At 38.3% G+C, this 12,681-nt stretch overlaps 1 protein-coding gene across 1 annotated transcript in view; it reads right to left on the reverse strand.

Annotated features, from left to right (window-relative positions):
• Positions 1 to 12,084: 12,084 nt before the first annotated feature.
• The window catches only part of GRXCR1 (glutaredoxin and cysteine rich domain containing 1), a 37,304-nt gene continuing 36,707 nt past the window's right edge, over positions 12,085 to 12,681 (reverse strand). Inside the window, exon 4 of the mRNA XM_042053740.1 lies at positions 12,085 to 12,302. Within this exon, the coding sequence (XP_041909674.1) occupies positions 12,123 to 12,302 (180 nt within the window). The 3' untranslated portion in view covers positions 12,085 to 12,122. The remainder of the gene's footprint in view (positions 12,303 to 12,681) is intronic.

Consider the following 12,681-nt stretch of genomic DNA (forward strand, 5'->3'; position numbering starts at 1 on the left):
TCCAGCAGTATTTTTCAGGATTCCATGACCTTCCCCCATTAAGTAAAAGTAGACCAACAAATGACTACCTCCAGATCAAATAACTTTGAAGACATCTAGGCAACATTTCTGCTCAGTCTCTGTCTTATCTACAGCTATTACTGAGTACAATCTCAAATCCTGTCTCCTATTAAAGAACTCAGTGCTGCCAAAAATCTATTCTAAAACTGCATTTCCAAGATCAGCTGCTGTAGATCTCCTACAATAATACAAAGCTTACAGCAGAAGGTAAAGAGCTAAAAATCCCAAACTTGCTAGAAACTCAATAAAAGGCTGCATGGCATAACTTAAAGAAACTACAGTATCATGTATCATCATTTTTTCCCCCCGTTACAAGTCTCTCAGTCTCACTATCTGTTCTGGTTTGCCTAACAGACTGCTTCCAGTTTAGGGCTATTCTATTCAGTCTTTTTCCTCCCAGGAAACAAAGTATGCATAAATTAAGTTATATTAAGGAGAAGGGACATGGCTTCTAGTAAAGCTATTATGAAATGCATTGTACTGGATGGTGATTTGTTCCAGTATCATAGGATAGAAAAAAACCCCAACCAAACAGTAACATAGTACTTTCACAGCAGGAACATTGGCAGTTAATATTAGAATGCAACTCAGCTTCATTTTTTTTTATTACAGGCAACATGAGACCACCGTGTCATCAGAGATGTGACTTTTTTTGCGAAGATGCACATCAAAGCTACTTAAATGCCATTTTGGGGAATGCTCTTAGTTTCAATTTTACATGATCATTTTACATGATCACTGACTCTGGACTGAGGCAGCAGTTTCCACTTGTTATAAGGTTGTGATAAATTTAATCAGGTTAATTTTCCCTGTTATTAAAAAAAGGAATTCATTCTAATGGAAAGAAAATTTACACTAGGAGACTGTGATGCCAGCAATGTTTTGCACCAAGGAAACCTTTTCACTATTCAAATAATTAGGAATTAAACTGTTATATAATGTAACTTTTATACAGAACACAAAAGTTTAGCTTATTTTATTCTCTTAGGTGGATTACTGGCACTGTAGAAATTTGAAACAAATCAAGTTACCTAAAGGGAACTGGTCAAGAAGCCAATGCCAGAGATTTAACTTTAACTGTGTACTTGAGAGGGACACTATTCAGAGTAGCAAGATTGACTTGGATTGTGTCATAGTTGCCTTCCAGAACAAAAAATAGTCCAGCAAACAACAAAGGAGACATGATCTCATCATTTCATGTAATTCCCTATCCCAGGGGTAATGAGTCCTGCCCCACCACAGACCAGAAAAGTTATCACTTCTTCATATTTTCTCTCAAAAAGGGCAAACCCAGGTCTCTGTGAAAAACTCAAGGTTCTTTGGTATAAAAGAAAGAAAATGACTGAAGAATATCCATAATAGAAAGAAAACCTAAGCAGTTAGCAGACCCAGTAAAATGTAGCAAAGAGCCTTCCAGAACTGTAGAGAGGAAGCTGTGAGGTCTGTGTAAGACCCTGTTAGGCTGTGCCACTGAGAACATACTGGAAGAGAAAGCATTCCATTTGTCATTGAGATGAGATACTCATGGGCAAGAGAAAAGTTGTGAAGAGTCTCTCCTTTGTGCAGTGACTGAAAGGCTGGAAAACTACCAGATAAATATATGGAAAATGTTTGAAATGGCATGATTTTACTACTATTAAATGACTGATGTGAACTTATGCTTTTTTGGAGGGGGGTTTATTTGTGGTTATTTTAAAGTTATATAAAAAAATAACTGAACACACTGCTTATGTTTGTTAAGGGCAAGCACTTTTTTTTAAATTTTAATTAGCTGGTTGAATTTCACTAGTTTAAGAGCTGAATTGGTATAATCTCTTTCATCTGTAAGAACTGGCATTTAAACTTTTACTTGGTGGAATGTTATTGGAGAGCACTAGAATTAAGTGGCCGAATATGGGACCTTGCAAGAAGGATTGTCCTACAGTGTCCATGAATGCATATGGTCCAGGATAAATCACTCTGACTGTTCTTGCAGCATACACAGTAATTACTAGGCATCTTTTAATTAATAAGTATAAACTCTGCTACTGATTCATTATATATTTTTTATAGATAAAAATGTTTCTCTGCACATTTCTTTCGGAAATGAAGGGGTTACTGAGAAGAGGGAAGTGAAGATACACAAGCTCCCATTCTAAACAGAATACTTCAGATTGCATTTTATTTTCTTTTTATTTTCAGGTGTGAACAGAAGTGTTTGTTTCTTATTTGTTTCTTATTAAGTTCTTGTATGAGCTGTAGGTCTATACACACTTATTAGTAGGAATTTCTAAGCTTAAAATAGGTGACATAAAGTAAAACGCTAGAAGGAGGTACTTCTAAACTGTAACAAAAAATCAGGGTAATCACGTTTGTGTTGAGTAACATGACAGATAGTTAAGTTTATTTTGTGAAACAGAAACCTTACCTAAGATCTATCATGTGTTCCAAGCTATGGCACAGATTTTGGCCAGTTCCTGGAGGCATATTAGGAGACCTGCCAATATGTGCTACAGCATCCAAAATTCACTCACAGTGGGCTGCAGAAGGCATGGTTATATGTAGGGCATGACATGATATCCAAAACCTCTGCTGAAGTGCTGCAGTCTTTCCCCAAGTCTCACACAGGACTAAAAGTGCTAATGGAGAATGTGAACTAGTCTGCTCCAGTAGAGTCTAGAGCAACTCCTCTAAGTATTGTGCCAGGAAAAGGTTCTTCCAAACACAGCTTCGGGCCCTCTTCTGAGAATTTTGCAATAAAAATGAGAATGGAACATGGCATCGTGAGAGTAGCAAAACAAATTGCTGAGTACAGTGACACAAATGATCAAGTTATTTTCTTCAGAAACAAAGGAGTAAAAATGGGGCTTTACTGTTCTAAGTTTTGGGTTTAGCTACATGAGTGCTTAGGCCCTAGCTGATGTCACTTGTGGTAAATATAACGCTTCCTTTTTTTCATAATTTTCCTTCAAATGAAAGCAAACATTATGAGCAGACTGCACATATAACAAGTTCTAGAACAAAAGTGCATGAGAGTAGGAAGCTGAACTGTAGTTAGTTAATAAATCTTTATTTGGTTGATTGCATTTAATAGCAAAATTCATAAACTATTTCAAGCCTGAAGAGTGGTAGATATTTTTATTTCAACTAGATAAAGTATCCAGCAAATCTATGCGTCATCATTAAGTTCTTTCTCTTGAAATCAAGGTAATAGTTGTCCTTCATGGATAACACACATTTTCTAGTATTTGGTCAATAGAAAAAGCACTGAAAAATTCTCACCTTTCTGTGTGAAATGACAAAATATTGGCAGTCAGTTTCAATTGCAACTTACAGGAGAAAAAATTTATCACTAGCACAATGCTCAAAGTAGAAAAATTTTCCAAAAAATTGTGACAACCTCTATTATTATGAAATGTAAATCCTTGCTTCTGTAGACAGATGTTGGGGCTTCAGGAGCTCTCCTGTTTTGGTTTTTTTTGTGTTAAAGGAATTTTCCCCGTATGTGTTGCTAGGGGGAAAAAATGGCTGGGTATTTAAAGAAACAAAGAGCTACCCGCTGAGGGTGGGGTGCATCTAGCTACTCTTTTGTTTCACCCGGGTGCGCGTCGATTGGCGTTTGGACAGAGAGAGAGGCCGCTTTCTTGGGCTGCCTTTACCTTCTGCTGGAGAAAACCCAGGATCCCCAGGCCGCCTTCCCTGCCCTGCTGGCAGCTGGGCCATGGCTGCCCTGCCCCTGCTGTTGCTTCAAGCCTTCGCTACGTTGTAGCCCTGCTCGCTCTGCCTGCCCAGACCTCTCGGGGGGTCCCTGTTTGGGTACATCTCCTTTGCCATACCGGGATTTGTGCTCGTCCCTGCCATTCCAACCTGCTGTTCCAGCCTGCTGTTCCCAAGGGTCCAGCTGGACGCCGGGATCGGCTGCCCAGGGGTTTGTGAAGCCTTTGTTCCATCCCTTCCCGGGATCCCAGGGCACCGGTGCCGCGTGCTCCCCGAGCTCGCTCCGGAGCGCCCCCTGCAGCCGCGGGGGAACCATCGCACCTGCCCTGCTCACCGGGAGCCGCCAGCGCGCCTGCCGGCTGCGAGCGGAACTGCACCCGAGGGGAAAGGGCCCGACAGCCGAGAAGGCTGGGACTGGGTTTGTGATTGTTTGCTGTTACTGCCATAGGTATTGCTGTTTGTTTGACTGGTTATACACATATAGATATATAATAGTAAAGAACTGTTAGTCCTATTTCCCACATCTTTGCCTAAAAGCCCCTTGATTTCAAAATTATAATAACTTGGAGGGAAGGGGGGGTCGCATCTGCCCTTCCAAGGGAGGCTCCTGCCTTCCTTAGCAGACACCTGCCTTTCAAACCAAGACAACACAGTCTGACCCTTTTGTGCTATCACATAAAAACACTCAAAATATAATGGTTGATGATGATCTTAATAGGTATTTAATGTCATAAAATGAAATACTGATAAAGATTAAAAAAGTTACCAAACTTGCTACTAGCACGTCACTATTGACATCTATCCCTAATGAGCAGTGATGACACGGAGAATCTGCTGCTTCATGTTAGGAACAAATTTGCAACAGAAAGATAAATTTTTTATGTACTTTGCAACCCATTTGATTCTTACACACAACGAGATTTTAAAAGTTAAAGCAGATGTTATATCGATGTTTAATATTTAATTATTTCTAGGAATCTAATAACATCAATGGAGGAAGGAAAGAAGGAAAGTTAGAGACTTAGTTTCTCAGCTATAAAGCTTTTGGTAAAACTTTATACTTAAAAAAGATAAATACCTCAAAGAAATTTTTTTAGGGGTGGAAGACTTAGTGTATTCCAATTTCTGGTTGATAACATCTACATGAATCTGGGCATCAATACATTTTTTTTTGTCTGGAGATTTAGATTCTGTGCCTCTGAGGCAAGCTGGGATGTTAAAACAGGGGTATTAAATCCGATTTACCATTCAGAGTTGTTGTGCTGGTCTTCTCTGTTTATGAAATACTTACAGATTCACAGCCAAACAGTCCTTTATAAGTTTGTAATTATTACTGTCATTATCAATATGAAATGCCATGTTAGGAAAAAAAGTACTTTGGGGATTTAGTATAACTTGAAAAGAACAAAGCTCACTCTGAAGTTAAGCTGAAAAGATACTGTCTGCTTTGGCTTTATGCTGTTTCTCACTAGGTGTATTGGATAAAGACAGCTGCTTACAGTAGGTTAGTAGCCCCCCCTGAGGTGGTTGTCAGGAGATCTGAAGGACAAAGGTGACACCAGTTGAGGATTTAGGAGAGAAGGGTGGGAAAAACAACCTCTTCTAAGCAGGGCAGATAAACAGTATGAAGGAGAGAGGATGCAACTAATGATCTGGGATCAAATTCTAAAACCAAGTTATGTTATAGCAAGGTGTTGTGGACCCTAATTCATAGTACAGCAGAGACAGAAGGTAGAAAATGTCCAAGAGAGGACAATAGGATTTGTGAATAGGCCCTGAGGCTATAAATCATGCTGTTAGTAGATATACCAAGTTGGCTGAAAGCAAGCATAAAATGTGGCATGACAAATTTGGCATTACTGAACATTAGGTGCTCTGCAAAAGGTAGAGGCTGCAATAGGAAAGACTTACTGCGGTCATAGAACTGACAAAGGAGTGGAGAATAAATGTGGAAAAATATTCCAGGGTTTTTCGAACCATATTGTTCATGAAGAATGTCTTAGAAGATGAGATTTGGTGGCTATAAAGAGAGGAGAGGGTTTAATTGTTAACTTTTCTTTGATACAGGATGTGTACATTTAGTTAAGAAGATGAGAAAACACTGACAAATTTAGGATCATTATGTTCCAAACCAGTAAAAGTACACGGGATGCGGAAAAAGGCAGCACAGCACCACCTGTCTCGGAGCACTGTGTGCCCTGTTGGAGATATCACAAGAGTACAACATCAAATACCAAGAAGCCATGTTGGGAAACTCTGCATCCCACAGAAGATGCATTAAGGGATCTCTCTAAAACACTGAAGAAGAGGATTACAGACTAAACTTTCTGATAGGTTTGTCTGCTAATCCTGCTTTGGTTATTTTGGCTTTTCCTGAGAGAGAGCCTGAATGATGGAGGGACTAATAATGATAATAATATTCTACTTATGTTTAAAAGTACAGTTCTGATGCTTGATAGTGTTCTATTAAATTTTACTCTGTGACTATGTTGGAAAGGATAACTTATCAGCATCAGCTATTACCATCAAGCTATAATGAGAGGCAGCATGATTTTCTTACAATGTTAAAAGCAATGATTGCAATATCTCACATATAAGAGTAATGATGATGACTGTTTATTATTTTTCTGCTTATACTTAACAGAAAAAAGGACAAGTTTTTACTGAGTCCCTTAATTTTGCAGGCTGAAGTATTGATCTTATGTTCTGTCTGTCTGGTTAGATCCCTGAGGCAGTATAAAGCATTCATTGCCTGTGCAGCTCTATTGAGGCATAAGGATTAAATATATCATCCCACAGGTTTGGAGGATTTCTGCTGGAGTGCAAGATCTCTGTCCTACTGTGTGCTATTCCCACATGACATATGATGGGGAGAATTAATGTGCAAATGAATTTTGAGGGCAAGACAGGGTCTAGATGTTCTTCAAAGTCTCGGATGTTGGCTCAAATCAGGGGCAGAGTCCCAAATAAATAGTATAATGTTTGTACTCTGAGTTAGCTCAGAAAGGATCCACATTTAGATGATATTTTGTATATTTGTCACCTCACTCATTTATAATTTACCAGACTTGAAATCAGAGGGAATTTTTCCCTTATCTGACAGACAAGAATTCATCCACCAGATTAAATATTTATAGAGAAAAAATAGCCACTTCTAAGTAGTGAGTTGATGAGTGATCACATTTCAATGATGACGTTTGATGAATTTTTATTGATCATTATTTGCCTACTTTAAACAGATCATGATCAATAATAAAAATAGCAACTTGTAGTCAACTCTTCTGACTGGTCATAAAACTATTGCTTGTGTTGTCACAACAAGCTTTTTCTCCAGATCAAAATATAACTGTCAGCTGCCAAAGGGCAGCATATACCCTGCAGCATATTTCTTTTATAAAAACTTCCAAATTTCAATCTACTAAAAGATAATGATTTTTGTTGAAATTAATTTCTGATTATTGGGATGGCATAGAGTCTTTTAAATAAACCTTTGTTTTCATTGAGATGATTTTTCCATCAGTGGCAAAAATATGAGACCTCAAAGAGAAACGGGCAGTATATGTCTTGTTGCAGTGTGGTTTTTCTTGAGTGGAAAACTTACTGGTTTTCATAAATCTTTTTACTCATTTGAAATCAATTTTTCAAAGTAGAGCTGATAAGCTAGAAGAAGCTTAAACTGCAAGTGCTTTTTCACAGTCATTTCCTTCTAAAGCAATTATTTTCTTATTCACTATCCCTAAGCAAATTAATGCTAGAAGAAAGAAAAATTGGATTAAACGTAAAGATTAAGTTCTAATAATTTTTACTTTTCAAGTTATTGTTGGATTACAATGTCCTTTACTATCGTCTCTAAATTATTTAAAGCTAAGCAATCTTAATTCTTCTCCCTACTAAATTATTTAGGCCATAAATGTTTCCTGTTGAATGCTTTTGTGGTCAAATAATGTATCTCAAGCTAAGAGAATGAAATTCATTTTAATGCAATTATACAATGGCAATAGCTAGGAAAAGTAGCTGAAGTGTCATCCATTATGTATTCACTCACGAAATTTTGAAATTCATCTCAGTAGAATTCATTCCTTATTTTCATTAATAAAGCCCCAAAATACTCATTAATTTCTTGTTACATTTTTCACAGTACACGAGAGTCAAAAGTAGCAAGTTTTCTTATAATGCATGTTTACTTACAGCTGAATTAACTTCTCTTATTTCAAGATCTATCAGATTCTTTTTGTTCACTGTTATGTGTTCACAGGTATAAGAGAAATGAATCACAGAGTGAGTGAACATTTTGGAGGACTTCAAGACACCACATTCTTACTTTAGGAGAGGAATTTATACTATACACAATAAAGCATTACTTACATAATTCTATGTTTCACATCACTTCACCTGTAAAGGGAAGATAGGTTAGACCCAGTTGACCAGGAACTTAAATCAGTAGAATGGTTCTCATTGATTTGACAGGACCATGGCTGAGGTCAGAAAACTTCAGAATTAAGTATGGAGGTTGGTAAGATGTATGTCTGATGTAGTTTTTCGCTTTAAGTAAAAGGCCAAGACTGTTTTTGCAGCACTGTCTGCATAAACTCTCACCATTCCAAATTAATATAAAATATTTTATTACAGTAGGCTGTAGACACATAAGATAGTCTATCTGTTTGAGGTATCTTTAGAAAGAATACACCAAGAAAATAAAGTTTGAGTGGAAATCAACTCCCAGATGCACTATTTCCTATTGAAAATGCCCAGATTTTTTTCCCACAGAAAATTAATGCCCATTGGTGTGTTAAAAGTGCAAACTACTCCCCAACAGAACAAACCCAAATATGTTTATTAAATAGTGCAATATTAAATAAAATTCATAATCCCTAGTCTTTTAGTGCAAGTGAGAAGCACATTACTCTTAAATAACTCATTACAAAGAAAAAAAAATGTGAGAACAAACACCCTGCTTTATGTCATCCTCACTATTTAGAGTAAGAAATTTTTCTTACCCTCTGCTCTCATGGCAGCAAAATTCTCTACGGAGTTAAAGAGAAATCTTATGCTCACATAGTCCGCTGGAAAGAGTGCTGAAAGCTACTGGACTGAGAACTCCAAACCATTCTCTTTCTTAAGCTCAGAAAGATTTTGCAAAGCAAACAACCTAAGGATTACCTTCCTCTCTGATAATTGCTCTCATATATGTCAATAGGCTGAGCTGTCAGGCAGAGACATTTACTTGGACCCTTACTTCGACCTTGTCATGAGGGCCAGAAGCAAGAGAAGCAGAGCTTGATGCATTTAGAAATAGAAAATTTCCCATACAAAGATGCAGTTGGATGAGTCTTGTTTGTTATACCAGAGGAGATGGCTGCTAACTCCTTGGAAGTAAAGAGGCACTGCTGGTGTAAATCAGAACAGAGCTGCATACCTCATTTTATTTCAGACTGACTTAAAAGCTATATTGTTAGCTGCCTGTTACATCTGTTGTAATAGAAATCATCATATCCCTCAACTGGCTCCTGGGCTTGCCTTAGTAATGTTGTCGTTCTTCCACACTTAGTGTTTCTAGGATGGCTGTGGAGAGCTGAGCACCCAGACCCAAAACCCTAGGAAAGACTGTAAACAATACAGTAAAAATGACCCTTTAAAAAAAAAAAAAGTTTTTGTTTTTCATGTAGGCTGTTAGAAGAAAAATATAGCTGGAGAGAAAAAGCTAGTAATTCAGTTGATGTGAGAGGAGAAAAGATATTTTTCTAGTACACTGACAAATATGCAGTGCCTGAAGAATGCTGTATTTGTCAGCGTTAGGTGTCCTGTGTCTCCCATAAAAATCCTTGGGGAAAAAAAGTTCTGCAGAACTTGACCTTTTGCTTTCACCATTCTCCTTCTAAAAAAGAAAACTAAGGAGGTTTTGCCTTATCTTTTCTCATTGACATTAAGTGCCTCTGAAGGGTTAGGGCTTTGGCTAGGACAGTCTCTCTCTAGGTTTCTTTCACAGCCCCTGGAGATAAATCAGGAAAGAAATGGGATTTAGTGCTTTTGTCCCACTCTGAAGAGAAGTCATTTTCTGGTTGCCTGAATGGGAAGAAAACCAACTTCCAACCCTTCTTCCAGGTCAATGAAGAAACTTCATTTTCAGTGAAACTGAAAATGTTTAACATACTTTGACCAGTCATAGTAATTTGGTCATATGTGGCTTCAGTGGGTGAATGGTGATATGGACCATCTCATCAAGCACTATGTCTTCTCAGGGGTGCAGACTGTGGAATTACGGTATCACAAATGCACTGGCATTTTCTTCACTAGTAATTTCCCTCAAGGATGAATTTGATTATGCCATCTTGAGTTCAGTATTCACTACAGTGAATGATCTCACTCTCTAGATCCATAGCAAGTTAACAACTAAAAAAAATTGTTTTAATGCATCAGAAATGATGACATTCTAATCATCAGTATTCTGCTTTATGCTGCCTTTTGTTCTGTATCATACCAGTCTGGACTGCAATACCAGCCAGAAATAGAAGGCACACGACTATTAAATAAAAGAAGGGTAATGTATTTTCTTTCTTTTCTTCTTACCCATGCAGTAAAAAAAGTAAGCACATCTGCAAGTCAGAGTTTTATACCTGAGGTGCTGCTAAGCATTATGAATGGCTTCTGCATAAAATTTAGTCTCTCTCATGTAATGCCAAAGATCCAGATGCTTCCTCTGAGCCTTAAGGTACAAGCTGTAGGAGCAGTAGGATCATACAAGCACTTTCAAGCCTGCACATTCAATATGTAATAGAATATGCGTAAGTCCCTTAGATTCAAATGTTCAAAAATACAAGTAAGCTCAGCTTGTCCAACTCTTCAGCACCAGCCACCACCTGTAGATATAGCAAGTGGAAGGGAGGTGGAGGAAAGATGGTTGTCTGATGATTCGGGTGAGGAAAATAAGGCATCAGAAAAACAAGTGTTTTCAGACACAGCTTTTTTTGCAAGCCATGTTTTGTGCAGCTGTGGCTATCCTGGTTTACACCACAGCTATGCTGTTCCCAAAACACTGAAAGAATACTTGAGTTTTTCATCACAGAGAAATTAAGGAAGGTTATATGGGAAAGAGGGAAGGGAAATGGGGTACCCAACCAGAGTAAGCAACATCTAGTAAAGCCAACCGCACTTCCCTAAACTCCAGCCAGCATAGCTTTACAAAGAATAAGGCAAGAAGCATAAAGCAAGGTGGCTTAACACTTGCTAACACAGTTTAGTCAGGGTGAAATGGCTACCAGGGAAGTGTTTTCTAGCCAACACCAGTCTCAGCAAGGTGCTTTCTACTACCTTTCTACTTCTTGTGCCAGTACAGATCGACAGCAGGAACATGATACAAACGTGCAATGTCAAAATGAGCAGTTGGTGATGGCTCGCTAAAGTTATCCTGTTAAAAAATATTCTTTGGAAGTGCATGATTGGTAATGCACTTCCAAATTGGAATATATTCAGTATGGAGAGCCCATAGTTCATTGAGACTAATCACTGGCTAATTCTCTTGTGCTTGTGTTGGGGAAATCCACCAATACTGGAGTTGTCTGGGCGTAGACCTGGGCCTCCCTGGAGAACAGAGGTCCTGAAACACTCATGCCAGGCTAGTCATAAAACCACAACAGTTGCTAAGGTGAAAAAGCTGAAATCTCATCCTCAATTTCTTTGTATGCAATTTACAAAGCTGTCAGGCATTCTCACTGAATCATTATAAGATCTATTGTGATATATAGAATCATAAAGCTCTGAGATACTGTCATGGTTATGAACATCTACTATGTTAAATGTCTATGAACTTTGTCTAACAACATTAATTTTGTAACAAACAGAAAGCAGTACTAAAGAGAAAGCTGATTCATGGGACTTGCAAGAAATATTTCTGTTCTTCTGTTGCCACATAGAATTCAGGACAGAATTCAGCCCAGGTGACTTTTCAGGGAAGTGCTGTGTGGAAGAGTCTTGGGCTACTCCATATCACAAAATCTTTATTCTCACTGATTTTGAAAGCAGCCCTACTCAATAACCTGAAGTTTAAGCTTCATTTTGCTGTAACTTGAGCGCGTTGTTCAAAGACACATATGATTGCAGATGATCCCATACAGAAAAAGGAAGCACTCACATAATGTGATAAGTTTTCCAGACTACAAATCTCTCTATAAGGAAACTAGAAAGATGTATTTTAGAGTTCATTATATGGTCGACAATCAAAGATTAAAAAGCTCAAATGCTCAAGCCAGAAGTATACAACAAATGGATTTTTATTGACTGTTTTGGATAAATGGATTAATTTAAAAAAAGTCATATTACAAACTGGTGCAGTACCATAAAACTAGTTTGAACAAGTGGAGATGCCCTTTTTAGCCTGCACAGCTCCTGCAGCGCTGTAGCCCATTCTCATTGCAAGCAGTACACTTGAGGGCTTTGAACGAGTCCGTAAAGCAGTTGCGGAACACAGACATCTTGCTCCCATGGCACGCTGAGCACGGCAGGAAACCAAAGCCCCCGCAGGAGGGGCACTCTTGAGGAAGCTGGACTCTCTGCTCAAAGAATGTAAGAAAGACAAAAATGTTACCTCATCAACCACCATAAGGTCTAGGACAATGAAGGCTCCAGGACAGCTAAAAATACACATTCTGGTTCCCATTTTGGGCAAGATCCACCACCCCATCCCATGGAAAACCCCCACGGAAGACCAGTAAGTCTGTCTTTACTTTGGTCAGATCCACATGCAATGTCAGAGAGGCTCACTGCAGGTTCATTGGTCACTTTACACCTCAGTAGCCTGCATTTATACTTGCCAAAATAGCAAGCTAAAGGATAGCTTGTATGCATTACTTGGATGTTGTTTAGGTTTAGATTAAATCTAGGAGATATTGCGATGATTGAATCCAAACTCCAGGCACTTTATGATGATGT

Source organism: Corvus kubaryi, unplaced genomic scaffold (genome assembly GCF_017639235.1).
Source record: "Corvus kubaryi isolate FWS band 111438036 unplaced genomic scaffold, C.kubaryi_AGA036_p1.0 split1-131, whole genome shotgun sequence".
In the NCBI taxonomy this organism is placed as follows: Eukaryota; Metazoa; Chordata; class Aves; order Passeriformes; family Corvidae; genus Corvus; species Corvus kubaryi.